The sequence below is a fragment of the Terrapene carolina genome, unplaced genomic scaffold, assembly GCF_002925995.2.
Source record: "Terrapene carolina triunguis isolate 2854851 unplaced genomic scaffold, T_m_triunguis-2.0 Scaffold95, whole genome shotgun sequence".
NCBI classification, from domain to species: Eukaryota; Metazoa; Chordata; order Testudines; family Emydidae; genus Terrapene; species Terrapene triunguis.
Genome location: NW_020664446.1, coordinates 42,299,944 through 42,321,032, shown reverse-complemented (window position 1 = coordinate 42,321,032; position 21,089 = coordinate 42,299,944). Strand labels below are relative to the sequence as shown.

The following is a 21,089-nucleotide window of genomic DNA, read 5'->3' as shown; positions in this document are numbered from 1 at the left end:
TTGTTCTTGAGCTGGAGTCTCTGCTCAGCTTCCCTGCTGAGAGGTGGGGGGCAAACTGCCTTCCTCTTGCTCAGTGGGTTTTAGGTGTCACTGTTTGGTCATTGGGACTTTTCCATTGTCTTTTTGGGATTCTGCATCGATATGGGTCGCTTTCAGCATGTTCCAGCCAGTCCCTGAACAGCTCTATTCACCGCAGCCCAGACAGCAAGGTGACACCCTCACTCACCTCATGTTCTGCTCTGCCCCCAAGAGCAGAGCTCACACTCTTAACTGTGCAAAGCGCAGAGGGAAACTGAGGCACGCAGGATTCATAAAAATATTACAGAAAAGTCCCACTTCGTGACAGGTCCTCAGAACAACTGAATACAAAACTGAGGTCTCTCCACAAGGTGGTTGGAAAGACCTGATTCTGGTGATTCATGCCGTTTTAATCTCTTTGCAGAAGCACCCTTGACTGGGGTCCCCCCTAAATTTTGAAAGCCCTGCTGATGTTTCAGTAGCTGCAAGGTTCCTGCTGCATGGATCTGCAGTGTATAAGGGTGAGGAAGGGTGGAACAGGCCAGTGTAAATGGGGCCCCGATAAGATCACAGCTATTAGCCTGCAGATGGAGGCCCAGACCCACAGTTGTGCACACACTGGGCTTACAATCAATTCCTTCAGCATTAAAAGCCAGCCACCAGCCCTGATTGAAGAGCACAAGTTTAATGGACTGAGAGCCTGGAAAGAGGCCAAGAAAGGCCCGATCAATTTCTACATTTACTAAAACTGATCACTAGCAAAACAAATAAATAAAATAAAAAGCTACATCTGTCAATCAAAAAATTGCCAATTTTCTCCAAGGGCACTATACACAAAATCTCGTCTCTACCCAAACTCTCAGCTCTTTCGTGACTGACTCTGGCAGCAGGATTGAGTGGCTGCATGCGCTGTGAAAGCTTCTAGGATTTGTTTACTTGCTAGAATGGGAAGTAGGCAAAGAGAGGGAAGTAGGCAACAAGAAACCCAGGTGAATAATTATTATATTACCAAAGCACCTAGAATCCTTACTCATGAACCAGGACCCTATTGTGCTAGGCGCTGTATAAAAACATTTATTTTACTATACTATCTATGGAAAGCCAGCCAAAATAAAAGGAGACTAAGGAAATCTGAGAGCACACGTGCAGTTTGTATATTACACAACACAATAGTATTTTAGTATGAAGTGCAACTGGGCTACAACCTATTTCCGTGTGTAATCTTCCTCCACTGGCACCTCTCAGAGCAGTTCTAGTTATGAGCTATAATTTTATTTAAGTCTATTTCCATCCCCTAATGCATTTAGATAACTTCCACTAACACCCAGGACTCTGATTCTCTGTTGCCCTAGACCTAAACTGGTGCAAAGTGGGTGTCAGACACTACCGTTCTGGTCTGGTAACAGTTTACACTTTGCACTGGTGTAAGTGACTAAACATGTTGCTGGGCAATGGAGAACTAGGCCCTCAAGCGTCAAGAGATCTCTGCTGAGGCTTGATCTTTCAAATTGCTGTGCTGAGCTCTCCCTGGGGGATGCTACTTTGAGAGTGGAGGGCATTCAGCACTTTTTCAAGATCAGATCCTTGCTCTGGAAGATTTCATGGCAGAAAGACACCCTCTCCTCCCTCGTTTGCATATAAAGCCACTCCAGCTTCCCTACAGGAGAGAAGGCACACAGGATCTGATGGAGAATGAGCCACATAGTTTGGTATCCTGAATTGATATCTTAAACACATCACACACTTCCCAAGTGAATGTTGCATATTTTCCCCACTTCTTTTCTTTTGAAAAAAGTTCCATTGTCCCAGGTGGTCTGGATCTTTTTCCCAGCTGGGCAACTTCAAACACACTTCATAGCCAGAATGGGTGCCTGTTAGCCATTCTGTGTGCCTCCTCCTTCCCCCGGTCACTTTCACACACCCCAAACTGGCCTGGAAACACAATGCAATCTGCTCATTAACATAAGTGAGGCGCACTCACCCACGGGGGTATCCTCATTGATCAGCAGGTATGTGTCAAAGAAATAGTTGATGAAGTACGGCAGCCGATTGCTCAGACCTGAAAGGATGAAGAAAAATAAGGTTTTAAATTTATTTTATCCTATTTAATTTGATTGGAAGGAGGTTGTGGTAGAGGAGTACTCGGAACAAACAGCTGGCAGTGCCCTGGGATCAGCCCTAACTCTCTGTGAGGCCAGCAGCAAGTCACTCAGTCTTCCTGCGCCTTAAATCAACAGACCTTGCGAGACAGGCCAGTCCTTGCGAGACAAGCCAGTCCTTGCTTACACACAGCCCCCATACATGAAGCAAATACTCACCAGCAACTACACACCACACAACAGAAACACCATCCCAGGAACCAAACCCTGCAACAAACCCCAGTGCCAACTCTGTCTGCATATCTATTCAAGGGACACCATCATAGGACCTAACCACATCAGAGGCTCGTTCACCTGCACATCTACCAATGTGATATATGCCATCATGTGCCAGCAATGTCCCTCTGTCATGTACATTGGCCAAACCGGACAGTCTCTACGCAAAAAAAGAAACAGACACAAATCAGACATCAAGAATTATAACATTCAAAAAACAGTAGGAGAACACTTCAACCTCCTGGACACTCAATTACAGACCTAAAAGTGGCAATTCTTCAACAACAAAAAACTTCAAAAACAGACTCCAACGTGAAACTGCAGAACTGGAATTAATTTGCAATTACACATTAGACCAGAATAAAGACTGGAAGTGGTTGGGTCATTACAAAACCTAATTTCCCTCTACTGTTACTCACACCTTCTTGTCAACTGTTTGAAATGGGCCACTCTCATTACCACTACAAAAGTGATTTTTCCTCCCTTGGTATCCTACTGTTAATTGAATTGTCTCGTTAGACTGACCTCCCACTTGATATGGCATGTTCTGTGTATTTATACCTGCTACTGTATTTTCCACTCAATGCATCTGATGAAGTGGGCTGTAGCCCACAAAAGCTTATGCCCGAATAAATTTGTTAGTCTCTAAGGTGCCACAAGGACTCCTCGTTGTTTTCACAACTTGAGGGACTCACCTGGTCCCATTCCTCACCCAACTGCCTGTGATAGCAGACAGGGTCACACTGTATGCAATGTAGCTATAGCCTTGTTGGTCCCAGGATATTAGAGAGGAAAGGTGGATGAGGTAATATCTTTTATTGGACCAACTTCTGTTGGTGAGAGAGAGAGAGAGAGAGAGAGAGACAGACACACACACACAAGCTTTCGAGCTTACACCGAACTCTTCATCTGGTCTGGGAAAAGGTACCCCCAGAGTCACAGCTAAATGCAAGGGGAAGCAGACTGTTTAGTGTATGTAGTTAGCACATATTGTAAGGGACCATTCACGATAGAGTGTCCCGTTAACACCTCTGCAGTCATAGGACACAGATCACTCTATATCTGACCTCTCAGTCCCCATCCTCAAAGGAAACCTACACAATACTTTCAAAAGATGAGCCTGGGAGCTTACATTTATTACTCTGCACGAAAAATCATGGGCTGAACAGAGGCACTGGATTTATGGGTTTTGTCCTATGACTGCAGAGGGATTAATGGGGCGCTCTACCTGTGTAAGCTCGACCAACAGAAATTGGTCCAATAAAAGATATTACTTCACCCACCGTGTCTCTCTAGGGTTACACGGTCTCAGTCCTGAGAAACAAATAGGGCCCATTATTGAAATTGGTTTTCGTGGTTTCATGACTGAACCAGAAGCTGCTGAACAAAGTGGGAAGCTTCATTTTACACACAGGGTGTTCAGATATCCCAGTGGGGAGAACTGCAGAGATACTTAAGCCTTAGGGTGACCGGATGTCCCAATTTTATAGTGACAGTCCCGATTTTTGGCTCTTTTTCTTGTATAGGCTCCTATTACCCCCCACCCCCGTCCAGATTTTTCACACTTGCTGTCTGATCACCCCGTTAAGCCTAGTCTACACCTAAAACTTACATTGACCTAGCTACATTGCTCAGGGCTCTGAAAAATGTCAATGCCCTGTGCGATGTAATTAGGTCAACCTAACTCCCGCTGTAGATGCAGCTAAGTCGATGGAAGAATTCTTCCTTAGACCTAGTTGCCGCCTCTCGGAGAGGTGGATTTACTATAGCCACAGAGAAAACCCTTCTGTCGCTGTAGTGTCTACAGTACAGCCATATAGCTGCAGCTGTAGTACTTGGAGTGTAGATAGACCCTGAGACACCACGCAAAGGAAATTAATGACAGGGGAGGAAGGGTTGGTAGGGACATGGCCAGGAGCCTTTTGATCCAGTTGCATCTCTCCCCTGCCCCGGGGGCTCAGATGAGGATGCAGAGTAGATAAAGCACAAAGCAGCCCAGAACAAAACAAAGGGAAGAATACCCAAACCTGTCACTGCGCTGCGCCTGCGGCTGACTCAGACCAGATTGATTTAAGAGGGGCACAGAGATAGAGATTCAGAATGCAGCCAGTGACCAGGGCCTTTTTGCAGGGTGAAGGAGGCGGGAGCAGCAGCACAGGGATGGGAGACAGCAATTATTGTTTTAGTGCATGATTAATATCTCGCTTTGTTCCCATGGCTGAGAGCCTTTTGCCTCGTCAGCCTTAATTCTGCCAAAGCGTCACTTTTTCCTCGTCGCGATGTTCTAATTGCCTCCTTTCGCCTTTAATAACCAGGCTCAGTTATTTCAACCCCATTTACTTAGCAAGAGCGAGGCTGAGAGCACGTGCGCCCGTCCCCAAAACCACAGCGGTTGCCACTCCACGGGCTAGGGCTCATTAGTTCTGAGAAAGTTCAGGCCAGACCACGTGGACCAACAACTGCCACCCGAGCCGTGGGAAAGATTAACTATTGCAGATTTATCATGGGAGCAAGGGCAGAGATGGGATGCAAGGTGGCAGGAGAGAGATGCAGCAGGTTTCCAAGAGGGCCTAGTGCATTTGACAGATGGGTTTTCCTTGATTTCCAGCCAGGGCTGAAACAGCCAGTACACTCGCTTATTAAGAGATGCAGTTTAACTGCCTGACAACAAACATTATTGAACAAGGGAAGTGGAGATTTTAATTGGCCCGTCAGAAGTGTTTTGCATTTCTGTGGGCTCCAGTTTCTGGCTCACCTGGAAAGCAGGGGTGAGTGACTGCAGGAGTCAGGTTCTGAATACAATGTCCGGCTGCCTCTTGGAGCACCGTGCAGTCTGACCTGGAAGCAATTACCAAACCAATCGGGGTCAACTCAGCCAGTCCAGATCGTTGCCTCAATCGTTAGCCCAGCCCTATTAGAAAAGCCAAGGAAATGCCACAGATGCCATCCAGGGGGAAGCATGAGCATGGCCCAGGACTGAGACGGAGGCGGTCTGGGTTCAATTTCCTTGCTGTGCACAGCCTGCCTGAATAACCTCCTGCCCATCACTCTCTGTGCCTCAGCTCCCCAGCATTAAAAACGAGAACAATTATACTCTCATTCTACCACTTTGTCTGTTTATTCTGCAAGCTCTTCAGGGCCACCTAGCACACCAGGGCCTGGATCTTGGTTAGGGTCTTCAGGCACTATTGGAAAACAAAGTAATAGAGATTTCCCTCAAAGTCACTTTACACACTGAAACTAGGTCTTATCTAACAGCAGCAAAAAGCTGGAGAGGAAGTGCTGGAGGATGGGCTATAGCGCCTTTGAATAGTTCCCCTGCCTTTGAATTTCCTGCACTGTCCTCTGCCCCACGGCCCATTAGTTTTGTATGCTCCCAGTCAATTCCATGCTGAAATACGAATGTGTGAATGTGCGAAGTAGCCACATTGCGTAAGCAGTATTGCTAATGCCAGGTAATAAAAAATCATGAGTCAGACAACCCAAAATCATGAAATTTTTGTAAATAATACATTTAAGGATGTTTAGGGGGGCACATTTTCAAGGTCTCCTCCTTAACCACGAGGGCTAGAAAGTTTGTTTGTTGTTTTGCGGGCCGCTGCAAAATCCTACCTCAGCGCCACATCGTGGTGTAGCAGTGACCCTGGCCATCTGACAGCTATGGTAGCGGTGCATATGCCCTGTTAGGTCTAATCATGCTACAAAGGTGTCGGACTAGCCAATCCAGGGAGGGGGATTGCTCTCTCAGAAAGAGTGCTTTTCCTTCTTCATAGAGGTTGAAGGCTAGCTAAGCTTGAGGAGGTATGCATGCCTGCCTGCCTAGCCAGTGGGATGGCTTGAAGTTAATGGCTAAAACAACACAAGTAAATGGGTTTTAGTTCCCTGCACGTTATCGAACCATTCTACGGTGGCGGAGTGGAAATTGAGCGACGAAAGGCTGCTAAAAATGTCAGCTGCTAGGCCAACATGGAAAAGAACAACCCTCGCTGTGCGTACTTACAATTGTAGGTTGCTGGTGAGGGAAGAAACGTTAAACCATCTGATGGGGAGAAGAAAAGGATAAGATGCGATATCCTTGGTGTCAGCAAAACCTGACGAAAGAAGGAGTTGGAAGTCAACTGGAAGGATGGAAGCACTGTGAGGCTTGGAAAGGGAGATGGAGTTAGAACTCAGTCAGATTTATCGTCAGTAAGGATTGGTCTTTGAAAGTCATATCATGCCAGCTAATATCACCACATATTGGCGTGTTGCATCTTCAGATGGAGTCAAAAGCTACCCTCAAGGTCATCCAGGCCTACACTCCCACAAGTGCAAGTGAGGACGAAGAAGTGGAAGAATTCTACCGAGAGCTCGAAAGAGCCCTCACGCAAAAGTCCACTTACACTGTCACGATGGGAGATTTTAATGCCAAGGTTGGGCGAGGGAAAGCTGGTGAAAAGTTCATAGGGAGATACAGCAGTGGCGAAAGGAATGAAAGAGGAGAAAGGCTGGTAGCGATGGCCGCAATGAAAGAACTGTATGCGGCAAACACCTAGTACAAAAAGAAGACCGCAAGAAGGTGGACGTGGGTCGCGCCAAACGCGAAGAGCAAGAATGAAATCGACTATATTTTAGTCAATGAAAGGTGCATCGTTCAAGACGTCTCTGTGTTGCAGCCTTTCAACACCGGCAGTGACCATCGCCTGCTTAGAGCAAAGTTGATTTTCGATGAAGCGGTGGAAAAGAAGGCGTTACAGATGGCAAACAGGAAACAGCGGCCGAAGACATTAGATGAAGCAAAGCTGAAGAAAGCGATTTCTGGGTTTGACTGGAGCCAGACGGAAAAGTGTGATGAGGACTATAGCATCTTTGCTGACAAGCTGAGATGTTGCATAAAAGCAGCTGAAATTGAAAAGCTGAAGAAGGCAAAGGGAAGCATCTCGAATGAAACGAAAAGCTTGTTGGAGAAGCGGAGAAAAATGAAAAGGGGCTCGGATAACAACCTCGAGTACTCCATTCTGTGCAAGCTTATACGGCGAAAACTGAAGGATGACTTTGAGAACTTCTGGAAAGAAAAGCTCCTCAAAAACAGCTGAATTATGCAAGAGCCTCAAGACACGCAAGCGGGAATTGATGCAGAATAGATTGAGCGTAACAGCATTGAAGAACAAGGACGGAGAGACAGTAACCAACAGAGCAGGGATGGAGTTGGTCTGCTAGGACTTCTATACAGAACTGTTCAAATTAAGAATCAACATCCCTCTCCCAATGCTCCAAGAGTCAGAAGAACGCGTCCCCCCAATAATCGTCAGCGAAGTCTGAAGCACACTACACCAGATGAAGGGAAAAGCTCCAGGCAAAGATGGAATAACATCAGAAATGATTTCTGCAGGAGGCGAAAAAACTTTGGAAGGCCCTCGCTTTAAGATTCAGTTGATATCTTGAAGAAGGAAAAATACCATCAAGCAGGAAGGAGTCGAATACCATCTTGCTGTACAAGAAGGGCGATAGAGAAAATCTTAAGAACTACCACCCTATTTGCCTGCTCTCTCACGTCTACAAGCTCTTTACAAAGGTGATAACGAACCGACTCTCACAGAGTCTGGTTGAACAACAGCCGAGAGAACAGGCAGGGTTTTGAAGAAATTTTAGCACGATCGACCATATATTTACCCTTAGCCAGCTCCCAGAAAGAGCAAGGGAATACAAACTCCCGCTGTGCATTGCTTTCATCGACTATGAAAAGGCCTTCGATAGCATCAAGTTTAATGCAATATTAAACGCGCTCACAGAGCAGGACATTAACACGCAGTACATCAGTTTGTTGAAGGAAGCGAATACTGGATGTACAACAGACATTACTCTCCTCAACATCCCAATCGAGAAAGGCGTAAAACAAGGAGATATGATTTCACCAAAACTATTCACCACCTGCCTCAAAATGGTTATGAATAAGATCAATTGGAGGAGTGGTGTCAACATAAACGGAGAACGATTATCTCATCTCAGATTCGTGGACGACATCGTACTAATTGCCGAAAGCACCAACCAAAACATGCTACGAAGACTCGACAAGAAAAGCAGTCAGGTTGGCCTGAAAATGAACCACTGCAAAATGAAATACATGCGATCAGACATCTTATGAAAAGCCCAAATAACGGTAACAGGAGAAGAAATCGAAGAAGTGGAACAGTACATATATTTGGGCCAAGAAGTTAATATGCGCCAAGATCTGAACAAAGAACTCTCGTGAAGGATTCAGGCAGGATGGTGTGCATTTAATTCCATCAAGGATGTCCTCAAAGGAAAAATTGACAAGACCACACATACAAATATCTTCAATTCAACAGTGCTGCCAGCCATGCCGTATGGCAGTGAAACGTGGGCACTGATGAAAAGAGCAGAGCAGCGGCTGTTGGTAGCTGAAAGGGCAACGGAACGAGTTATGTTGGGAATTTCCCTTCTGGATCGCATCCCAAATGAAATGATCAGAGAACGCAGCGGTGTGAAAGATATTGTCATGGAAAGCAGATATAACAAGTCGTGATGGGCGGGCCATACAGCATGGCTCACGGACAATAGGTGCACCGCAATCATTGCTGAGTGGTACCCATGAGAACAGAAAAGACCACCCAGTTGGCCTCCAAGAAGATGGGAAGATGACATTGTTAAATGTCTCGGACGAACGTGGAGAAGAAAGGCAAGAGTGCGAGAATGGCGGATGTGTTGTGATCAGTGCAGTCTCAACGACAGCTGAAGACCGATCGATCCAGGTGTTTTGCGGGAGGAAGCGGGGTTTAAAAAAAGGAAAGCTGAAATTCTCACTAGCGCCATGACTCCAAGAGCTGAGGCTTTAAGGAAGTTAAGCCTTTTGACAAAACCACAAGAGTTGGCAACCCTGTAAGGAGCTGCAAGGCAGGGATCTGGAATGCAGGGTGCTGCAGTAAACGCCAGGCCCTGGTGGCTGTTGTGTTCAACTTATACCAGGTTTAAATAAAAATAATTTTGTAGTGTTAAATACATGCTCTCCATGCCTTCCTAGGGAGGACCCCACAGGCAGGAGCTTGCATTCAGAAGGACATAGGGCCAGCTGGCTAAAGAGAAGCCAACAGGGAGGTGCCTTGACAGCCATGCTGAGCCCATCAAATCCTGGCTGTGTATGTCTGAGACAGGTGGATAGACAGAAGCATACGTCTCAGGAGCACGTTGGAGCCTAGGCATCAGGCACCCAAAAAAGGCAGGTCTGGAGAGTTCAACTTTTGGGATTGATATTTCTTTTCTTTTCTTTCTCAAGAGAGAAAACCATGAAATTCTGGGCATTTGATTGTTAGGCGATAGTGGCAACGAAATGGAGAAGAGGAACAGAACCTCCACTCTCCAGCAAGCCAACTGCTAATTCAGCAGAGAATGGTTGTGAGGAACCAGCTTAGTGCAAAGCTTAGCAACAGCTTGCACTTGCTTTCCTAGCTCTTCTCTGCTTCCTCAATACTGTTCACTAGCATCCCTGCACCCTGCAGCAGGGGACATGTCAACACACTCAGTTGCCACCTAAGGATCATTAATGCCCTCTAGTTGCATGGACTAGCAAGGTCACACTCATTTTAAGACAAGAGCATCCTGCTTGTGCACCAAACTCATCTTTCTGCAGTTTTCTTGGCTTCACCTTCCTATTGGATTTCCCTTAGGGAAAAGTAGAAGGTAATAAAAAAATTATACCTTTTCTATAGGGTTTTTGAACAACTCTATAGAACCTGACAGAGAAGTGACTCTGCTATAAAATTGTACAGGACAGTTACAAAAACCCTGTGTAAGTAATAGAGAAGAATATCTTTACTGTAAGTATTTTCCATAGAACCCTAATAAGTTTCTGTAGAAATGTATTTGTTTCATCTCAAATTTGATAGGACTCATTTTTAAGCGAGAAACCTCCAGCCTCTATGCTAGCTGCACACACAGGATGAAAGGAGAGCTGTGTGCTTAGATCCCTTATACATTTGCATGCCTCTGAACCTGGAGGCTCATGGCCTCCATTTCCCACAGCCCACCCCAGCTCCTTATCTCCACAGGCCCACCTCTTGATGGCTGATCTGTACTAGAGACACTCTACAGCTGAAGTATCTGTTGGTCCCTGGTGCTCTTGCAACAAACAATGCCTGTTACACCGACAGCCACCACAGTCAGTGGGGACTGAACCCAGGATCATCAGCATCCTCTCCCCCAAAAAACAAACAAAATAAACCACCACACCACAGGGCTCTAACACTGAGAACTCCGTTAGCTCTGAGTAACAGCTATAGAGTCACTAGGGCCAGCCACCAGAGGGAGACAGGATCCTCATTACACTGCTCCTACATGCTCCCAAAATACTTGTGAAACCAGTTATAAGGAAACATTTCTCTCTCCCCAACTAGTATCTTGGTTCTCACCTCAGGTGGCTACCCTAGACCAAGTCTTTCCATTGGCTGATCAGTTGTGATGTCATAGTTTGTGAGCTTACAACAACGTCCATGAAGTGTTGATAGGAGGAGGAGGTATAAACACTGGGTGCTCTATGCTGCCAGTAGAAGAGGTTGGCTGACTGACACAGATGCTGGCCTTAGCCTGGTGGAGAAGATGGGAAGGAGCAGGGAAGGGTTGTCACTTAACCACAGAGAAGTACTGGTTTCATTACACAGCAAAAACTAAAAGGAAAAGAAAGCCAGAAATAAAGATTCTGGGGAGGACCAACTAGCTTGAACAAGGTGCCCTGATTTCAGTTTCTGAGTTTGGGGATGTTTAATAGCAGTGAATGGTGAATTGCTAGCATGGGAGATAAAGGGCAAAGGGGCAACTGGAGTGAGAAAAGCTCACAATCATGTGTCTGCAGGAAAGTGATGCATTGCCAAGCTGCCAAAACCTATAGGGAGCGAGAACAGGCAGGAAAACAAAAAGCCTCAGCAGCCTTAAGGTGACAAACTTATAACAGGGAAGAAAAATGGGCAAAGAGGAAGATTTAGCACTTGCAAATTAAAGATACAGAGTGGAGAAGGGATTGGGGTCAATAGCTAACATCAACGTCTTACCTCTTTAAATACTGGATTCAAATTCAGATTGTCACAACACCAGCCAAAACAAGCTTGGTGCTTTCAGTCTATTCCCAAGTGTCTGATATCCCCACATAAGTGAGCATGACAGACAGACAGCCTGGGAGAGGCTCCCAGCCTAGGGCTGCAGTGAAGTGAAAGGGCAGAGATCTCATAGGTGCTGGAACTAGAGTTTCTGGGGGTGCTGCTGCACCCCCTGGCTTGAAGTAGTTTCCATTATATACCGTGTTTACGGTTCAGTTCAATGGCTCTCAGCTCCCCTTTTATAAACATTGTTCCAGCACCTCAGAGATCTGTGTTGGAAGCTTTGATGTGCCTGGTTCTAGCTGGTGCTTTTTGATGCACACTTTCCAAAGTGCCAAAATTCACCTCTAGAAATACGGAAACAAAAGCAACCTAAGGAGCATCAAGCATTTAGCATACAGGAATGGAGTTGGGAAACCTACGTACTCACTCATCTGGGCTCCCACAGCTACCTCTTGTGTCACTTACCTTCTCCCTAAAATAGGGATAATGCTTTTCCCATGGCTACCAGACAGGAGCATAGGGAGGGTTACATGATCAGTATTTGTGAAGTACCTTGAGGACTCCAGTGCTAAGCACCTGGAAAAATAGCAGCACACACAGACAAAATGGTTCATTCAATGCTAATTACTTTTCCGGAGGGTTAGAAGTCCGTGCATACTGATTGGTGTTCCAGGGTGGGAGCTTATGAGGTGGAAGATAAAATTCACAAGACCAAAAAGACCTTCTCTGTGGCCATGCAATTTTTTAAAATGGTAGTTGAAAGTACTTGCCGATAATCGACCACTAAAGTCTCTGCACGCCCTGCTGGGCAGCAGCTTTCTGAGATCATCTGCCACATATAAAGCAGACCTCTGAGTAACAGGCATTTCATTTCAAGCCCCTAGTGGGCAGTTTTTTCTAAAGACTGAGTGGCCTTGGCTTTGTAGAAGAGATTCGTCTTGATTCGTGTGATGCCTTATTTATATTATACAGTATATTAGAAATCATGGTTACAGCTTCTAAACCAGCTGTATCAGGATGTTTGATGTATTTGAGCTGCCAGATCACAGACCATCCATGATCCAGCTACAGTGCTTAGGTATCCCAGGGATAAGCACCTGAGATAGACAGAGCTAGGATGGGGTTCTGAAGCAGGACTTCTCTCTTCTGTGCATCCCAGTGTAAAGAGCGAGTTGGGTCTCTGACATGATGGCTGTCCCCAAGAAGATGGGCTGTCAAAATTCAGATGAGAAGGAAAAAGAAGTGCTGGGGGGGGGGGGGGGGGAGAAATCTTTGGGATACAAACAAATGTAGGTCAGAGATACAGGGCCTGAAGAACAGGAGTCATCCGGAAACGGTTTGGAATCAATTTAAATACATACATATAGGCTTGATTCTCAGCTGCTCACAGTAGGCACAGTGCTCAGGAGAAGGCAGCAAAAATGGCTGTAATGCACCTTTCCACTCCCCTAAATCCTGGGGCCAGCCAGGAGATAAATAGCCCCCTAGAGCATGTTAGCGCCATCTAGGCAGCAGTTCTCAACCAGGGGTCCGGGACCCCTGTAGGGCTGTGAGCAGGTTTCAGGGGGTCTGCCAAGCAGGGCCAGCATTAGACATGCTGGGACCCAGGGTGGAAAGTTGAAGCCCCGCTTGTGGGGCAGAAGTCCAGGGCCCCAAGCCCCACCACCAGGGGCTGAAGCCGAAGCCTGACCAAACTTAACTTTGCGGGGCCCTCTGTGGCATGGGGCCCCCGACAATTGCCCTGCTTCCTACCCCGTAACGCCGGCCCTGGCTTTTATATGCAGAAAAACAGGTGTTGTACCATGGGTGGGCTGTGGAGTTTTTCTAGCATGTTGGGGGGCCTCACAAAGAAAAAGGTTGAGAACCCCTGATCTAGGGAACATTCTATTGAGCAGGGATGGCTGGCAGGGACTGCACTCCTGACCATCCCTTCTCCCCTCCCTAGCCATGCCCTTGTCTGTCCCCAGTGTGAAAGGAAGCAGGTGTCAGGCAACTATGTAGGCCTTATACTGCTGAGGGAAATCAGGTCTTTCCTTTTAGGTCAGCTTTAAATCCTCACTGGAGTGGCACAAAGGGGACTTAATCTGGGCCAAGAATGTGGCTTATATTTTTGCTACTATGTCTTAGTGGGGAAACAACAATTACTTTAAGAGTGCAGTGTTATCAAAGGGAGACATGATTGCTGTTGTTTCTCAGAGAGTCACATACAGGCAAATAAACCCCCATGCTAAGAGTATCCACTCCACCAATTATTCCTGCACCAATCCCAATTTTCATGGGGTGGCGCCGTACACTTTTACAACAGATAATAAGCCACTTGAAACTTACTTGAGTCTGACATGACCCGGTACCATTTGCAGCAAGCTCATGACATCAGGAGGTGCTGGGACAATTTGTATAGTGGGGGCACTGAAAGTCATTGAGCTAAACTGTAAACCCTGTATATGACAGAAACCACTACAAGCTAGGGGGTGCAGTAGCACCTTCAGCACCCCTAGTTCCAGCACCTATGCCTGACATGACAATACAGAGATCACAACAAGCTTATTCTAGGCAGCAACATTAGAGCCACTGAGCCTCCAGATTCAACAATACACCAGGGAGGAACGGGAGCTGCTTCTCTTATATCCCCAGCATTGAAGACACATCAGCGTTCCCAAAAAGATGGACACTGCCGCTCTGCTTTTATGGCTACCACATGGTTTAAGTACAGACAAAAATAACTTGCTTGAAAAGATAAGCCTTGGTGTGAAGCTTGGGAGCCTTCTCACGTTGCCTGGGATCTGCATTGTGTTACATTGTTATCTTGACATGTGGGAGTTTTGCCAGGTGGGTGTTTTCGAGGGCTGCTGCTGATCTTGTCGACACTTTGTCACTAACCATTTTTGTGCATGTGAGAAATGAGCCAAACTGCTGCTAACATCATTAGCTTAGCAGGAAAGAGAAGGATTTCAGGGGGCCCACAGCAGAGCAGTCTCCTTTTCTTGCTGTGAGGTTTACTTGAACCTGTAAATATCCCATTGGGATTATAAAGCTATTTCACAGTTAAGGAATGGGTGTTATTGCATGGAATATATTAAACAATTAGTTTAATAATCTTCTTGCTGAAGTCTGCTTAAACAGTGAGGAGAAAGTGCTGCCACATGCTGTGGTAATGGTCCCACTCTTATGTAGCTACTGTTGGCTTCCACTTTACATATTAGCCTTTTGTCTCCTTGTTTTAATTTCCTTTAAGTTTTATTTACTCACCCTTTAATCCTGCTGTACAGACAAACAAACATCATAAGGAAGAAACAGTATTTTCCCTTCCACCCACACTCCCTCAGCACAGTGCTTACCTACCGCAAGATCATCAGGGATAGCTGAGAACTAGTGGCTAACTGAGAGGCCCTGTGCCCTACCCTCTTACTGGAAAAGGCTTTTGACTCTATCTACCCAAAGAAAATGATCATCTGTTGCTAACAAGTATTACTGGAGAGTGATTTCCCCCAGTCCCTTCTCCATTGGGGTTGAAGATGATTTCCTAGTTTATACAGGACAATACCATTTGTAACATCATTAAAGAAAGGCTTCCTGGCTAGAAGCTCTCAGTCTGGACCAGAAGTGAGAAAGCCAATGCCACCCCCCAACCTCTCCCTTTCCTGCCCTGCTAAGGGACAGTTTGGCATTTCTAGAAGTTAGCAGGCATGCTAATGTTCACTGGGTGTCACACATTCCCCTCTGGGCCTGATCCACAGAGGACAAGAGTCTGTTACAGTCCCAGCTCTAGGGCTTAGTGCTTTACTTCAGGCTGGAGAGGCTTCTGCTTGTTTCTCTGGAGGTTCCCAGTTATGATTAAGGGTATGTCTACACTACAGGATTAATCCGAATTTAGATAATTCGAATTTAGGAAACAGGTTGTATAAATTCGATTGTGCGCGGCCACACTAAGCACCTTAATTCGGTTTTAAACCATATTAATTCGGTGGTGTGCGGCCACACTACCCCATTAACTTAAACACAGTAATTCGGTGGTGTGCGTCCACACTAACCCTAATTCGAATTAACAAAATCGATTTAGGCGCTACTCCGTTCGTCGAGGTGGAGTACAGAAATCGATTTAAAGGGCCCTTTAATTCGAATTAACTGGCTCTGTAGTGTGGACGGGTGAAGGGTTAATTCGGATTAAGGCAGCTAAATCCGAATTAAAGTCCTAGTGTAGACCAGGCCTTAGATAATGGTGGTCACAGAAGGAAACTGGGAAAGGGGGCTGAGAATTTTGCTGGGTGGAAACCTGTTTATTGGTCCTTTTAGGAGTGTCTTTTTGTGATGTGAACGCTTGTCTGCTAGGACAATTTGTGGGGGCTGGGCACTTCTGGTAATCATGCCACATATTTAAATCTCTACATGTAGGTGTAAGTGCCTGAGTTTAGGTACCCACATTTGAAAATTTTGAGCTAACCTTCCAACTTGAGCATGTTAGAGATTTCCACCACTGCCGGCTTCAGCTAGAAGTCTCTCCCCTCACTTAAATCATCCTCCACTCCTACCAACCCCCTTCCAAAAAGGCAGAGTGGGGGAGCATTAATGGTCTTGAATTTAATTTGTCGGGGAGAGGTGACGGGGGAAATCTCCCATATTGTGCTCGCTCCCTTTTGAGACATGTTTCTTACAGTATTGTTAACAAACCCTGCGGTGCAGAAGCATACAGGTAGATCATGTGGCTGTTGAGGAGGGTAGAAGATGTGATATTCAGAGACTATACACTGAAATGAAAGACAATTCAGTTATCAGTGCCAATGGTATTGCCGCCCCTCCACCCTAGCAATATTGCTTTAGTATTAGATATGTACTACACATTCAGTGATATTAATTTTTGAGAGACACAAGGCTAAAGGGAAACCTATTATACTGATAACAGTTCTAGAACAATTGGCTGGTCCTCTCTTTAATCCCAATACAGAGAAAGACCAGTCCCTCTAGGTCTAGGTGTGTGTACCACTGCCCTCTACTGGACAGAATGAGAGGCTTCCAGAGGTGTACCTCCAGATTCCTCAAATTGGTTGAGGTAGGGGACCAGCTCCTGTATTTCCTGAGCCTCCTCCTCCACATTCCTTGTCTCACTGCTCCTTCAGCTCTCAGCAGCTTTTAGTGGGCACTCTTTTGAGAATGGAGAGCTAGAACTCATGCTGTGTAGCATCTGAAAGTTTCTAATGCCTTTAATCCTAACTCTAGGAAATCATGAGGAGAGGAGCTACTAAAATCATGTTGGAGTTGAAGTGCAGGAGAAAAACAAGACAGCAGTCAGAGGGACATGATCTTATAGTCTGGGTACTTAAGGAGGGCAGCCCTATAGAGGCAGGCTGCAGGATGACAGGTGTACCCAGCCTCAGTTTCCCTTTTTGTCTGTCCACAGAAAGAACATAGTCTCTCTGTGTTTGACACAAAGCCTGCTTCTGGGCATAATTTATTAATATACACAAGTGCAGTAATTCCCTTACGGTAAACCCACTCTCCACCTCCCACAGTAAGCAGATACAAACATGGCAGGTTTTTCATTCCTCGCTCCAGTCACATGGCCTCCAAATCACCCAGCCAAGAGTCAATAGCAGTACTTTGTTCCCAGGCCCCACACTCCAGGCCTCCCTCTGAGAGTGACCAATCTCATGACTTTTCTACCACTGCCTCCCTGCAATGAGCTCCCCCTAATGCTCCACTCCCCAGGCCTCCCTGCCTGAGTCTCCAACCCCTGCTCAGGGAACATCCCTAGGGGACCAAGCTCTTGCTCCCAGGCTCCTCCTGCAGATCCCCACTCAGGTCTTCATCCAGAGGACTCCCCCTCCTACAGTGTTGCATTACCCTGGCCTTCCTGCCTGTCGTTTCTGTGCCTGCATTGGGGATCCACCCTCCAGCAACAACCCTCTTGCTTCTGGGCTCGGCTTCCCCTGGCCAAGCTGGATCTTCCTTTTTCCCAGGGAGCCACTGCCCAAGCCTGCTGCTTGTCAGGTTCCAGCTTTGGTCAGTTCCAAAGAGCAGCTCTTTTCCAGGTCTCATCAGAAATCCTCTCTCGGGTCTGTTGGAGCTTTCTCCCAAGCACCTCTTGACAGCTCTCTGCTGCTCTTCTGTCACTCCTTCCCTGCTCCAGCAGCTCTCTCAGCTCTCACCTACCTCTTCCTGATTCTCTAGGTCTGCACTCAGACAGTTCTCTCCTACCTCGGACTCTGAGTCTCCTGGTCTCCTCCATCAGAACCTAGGTGCACTCTCTTCAGCCTATCTGGGGGACAGTCAGGAGGAATCACAAGGGCAGTAGGCCCTGCTCCCTCTTAAAAGGGCCGATCACCCTGTGGCAGGGTGTTACCTTGCTTATGTGTCTCGGTACTTTGGTTTGTTGAATGTTAGCGACGTAAAACCGCTTGCAAGTTTGTTTCACAAAAGATGAAGTCAGTGGGCCAGATCCTCATGTGCTCTGCATCCAGCCTGAGTTCTGCTGCCAGTGTGTGGCGTGTCCAAGGAGAACCACTCCAGAGTAAGGGTGAGCCTGCTGAAGCACGACAGCCCCTGGGTAAAACAGACTGAAACCTATGGGGGAGCTCTCACCACCCTAGCCAAAGTTCCCTCCTTAAGCATGAATGGCCACGTTCAACAGCTCAGCTGATTGCCTGCCAGCGAGAGGCATGATGCAAGACAATGGGTGTAATACACTTAACACCCTCCCAAATGCCAGATGACGAAGGATTTAGCCTACAGTTCTTTCTAGTGCCACTTAGGGATTAAAGCCCCACAGCATGGCCGTGGTTGGCCCGGGCCAGCTGACTCGGGCTCACAGGGCCTATAAATTGCTGGAGCCTGAGCTCTGGGCCCCTCCACCCTGGCAGGATCTCTGAGCTCAGACTCCAGCCTGAGCTCAATCAGCCCTGGAGCCTGAGCCCCAGGAGCCAGAGTCAGCTGACAGGCCAGCCGCAGGTTTTTTATCTCTGTGTTGACATATCCTTAGTGGCCCAGTGCTGCCCTCTAAATCTGAAAACTGGTCAGTGGGAGGCTGTGACAGAATAGCATGCCATACAGTATTTGGGATGTAGTTGGTCCACAGTGCATAAACAGAGAGTAAACACCCACTACCAACATTGGTACAAAAACTGCCGGCAGGAGCTGCCAGCTGGTTTGGCATGTATCTGCAGAGCCCTGCAAATCCACGGGTATCCACGTTATAGCCACGGACTGTTTTTGTGGATCAGATGTGGATACAAATTTTGTATCTGCTCAGGGCTCTACGCATCTGTAATGCGAGAAAGTCTGCAAGGATTTTGACACCTCATTCAATACCTTCCAGCGGAACAATATGCAACAAACAAGGTACACACTGCATGTAGTTTCTAAGTAGGTCTTATTTTCATAAGGGAACATATTTCCCTCTCTCAATCTAACATATCACAGTGTGAAACTGATATAAAACTGCAGGTCCTGATTCTCTTTTAGGACTACTGTGACAGCAAACCCTGTTGGCAGATAAGCATCAACTATCAACAACTGACAGACTCAATCAGAACTGATCTCCCCCAATATAATAATTATTTTCTTGTGGTAGTGCCTAGGGACCCCAATCACAGAGCTCGGCCCCATCATACTATGCATATAAACATATAAGACAGTCCCTGCCCCACAGTGCTTAGCATCCATGTACTGCCCAGCCCCCATTTTCTGGAGTGGTTGCTGGTTTCTTCTGTGACTTTTCTTAAAGGCATCTATCTAACAATAGGTTCAATCACAGTGTAGCTGGCTAGAGAGATCACATACTCAGTAGAAAGATGAAGCCTTTGTGCCCCCAGAGAGAAACCCCCAGACATGCAAATGTTAAGCTTTTTAAGTGCTACCACAAAGCTTGAAATAGAAAGATGGGTCAGGGGAAAGGAAAGGATAACTGAACAGAGAGAAACTTTACTTACCCAAACAGACTAGCTCCAAGATCAAGAGGGAGAGCAGAAAGTTGCTGGCAGCAAAGTGACACTTCATGGTTCCTGACAAAGAAGAGGAGAGGCAAATTAAATATTTCAAGTCTAGTCAATTTTGTGGATGACATCTTTCCCCCAAAGCACACTTGTGCAGCTAAGGTGGGGGGCAAAATCCCTTCCCAACTTGGGTTACAGCAACGACATTGCAAACACAATTACGACGCACCCAGGCATCAAGTCCAAAATGTATTGGCTGAAGGAGATAAACCAGGGTCATTCTATTAGGAGATGGGTAATCCCTGAAAGCCTCAGCTTTCACCCCACGCAACAAGTATGGGGAGACAGAGAAATACAGTCAGTCCATGAAAAATACCATCTGACAGTTACTGCTGCCCATCCCGCAGTCATGACCAACCTCACCCAAGAAACTGGTTAAAGCTGGCAGTGCGTGGTGATACGTTGTTTGGGCACAGGAAGCAGAAGGGTGCCTCTTGGTGGGCATTCAGATGATGGTGAACAGAGGTATCTATAAGCCACAGTAAATACTGATCAAGCCCATAATGCTAAATTACACAGCTTCATGGAAATTAGAGATACAAGAGACCTACATCCCATTATCTTGTCCATAACTCTGGCTATACAGGATTGGACCTTACAGTTTAATATTGCATTAAAAGCAACTGTACATGTCCCAAGAGATGGGACTTTTGCCGTTTCCTTTGGGAGATTTTCCCCCCTACAATCGGAGATCTCGCTGTTAGGACAATCTTTCCTGATGCCCAGACAATTTTCATTTGCTCATTTTAAATTTCATTACTCCTATTTATAGCCTTTTGGATTATTCTAAACCACTCCTCTCCCTCTTTGGTTTTAAATTCTTCACATACAGTCATCATGTCTCCCTTCAGTCTCCCAAACTATATTTAGCTCTTTTAACCTTGCTTCATTAGTTATTTCATAATAGTTATTGGAATCTGTCTAGTGTTTACTGAGGTGACCAGAACAAAACCCCGTATTCCAGGGACAGGCTCGCTATAGCCAAAGAGAGCGATTACCACCTTCTTGCTCCAGGTAGTCCAAACCCTGCATTCTTTACAAAATTCCACTGTGATTGACAAGCCAATGCTTTCCAAATTCCTCCTTTCAGTTGACAATCTGCATCTGAATAGCATTAGGACAAAATACTTTACTACTCTTAACTGTCTTGATCCAAACAGGGTATGTCTAGAAGTATTAGAGGTAGAAGCTTTATGACTGTATGCCATATAACTGTGTTCTATGGCAGACCTCATTCCTCCCCCACCTCGCACACCGACGTGCAAACCAGGTGTGGGAATCGAAGGGTTAAAATTATTGGGTCAGAGTCATCCCTGATTTAATTCTATGAAGTCAATGAAGTTACACCAGGGATTAATTTGTCCCATTGTAGCTGGAAAACAGGGTCAAATGACTGCTCATGTCACAAATCAAAATGAGAGCAATGTTTTATTCTTAGTCTCCAGTGGATGTTTGCTCACATCATAAGAATCATTACACAGTTCAGCATGATCGGCAGTGTCTACTCAGCAGACAGCTCTCCAGACTGGCGCAGCATGGGGGCTGCATGTCTGGGCTGAGATGCACAGGACACGTTGTTAGGAAGGAGAGGATAGGGATAGCAGTGAAACGCTGGAGGTCAG

The 21,089-nt window shown here is 46.3% G+C and overlaps 1 protein-coding gene across 1 annotated transcript in view; it reads right to left on the bottom strand.

Annotated features, from left to right (window-relative positions):
- Positions 1-19,477, bottom strand: part of CDH23 (cadherin related 23) — a 495,748-nt gene extending 476,271 nt beyond the window's left edge. Inside the window, exons 1-2 of the mRNA XM_029911383.1 lie at positions 19,405-19,477; positions 2,000-2,077 (exon numbers count right to left, since the gene is read on the bottom strand). Coding sequence (XP_029767243.1) covers positions 2,000-2,077; positions 19,405-19,471 — 145 coding nt within the window. The 5' untranslated portion in view covers positions 19,472-19,477. The remainder of the gene's footprint in view (positions 1-1,999; positions 2,078-19,404) is intronic.
- Positions 19,478-21,089: the final 1,612 nt, after the last annotated feature.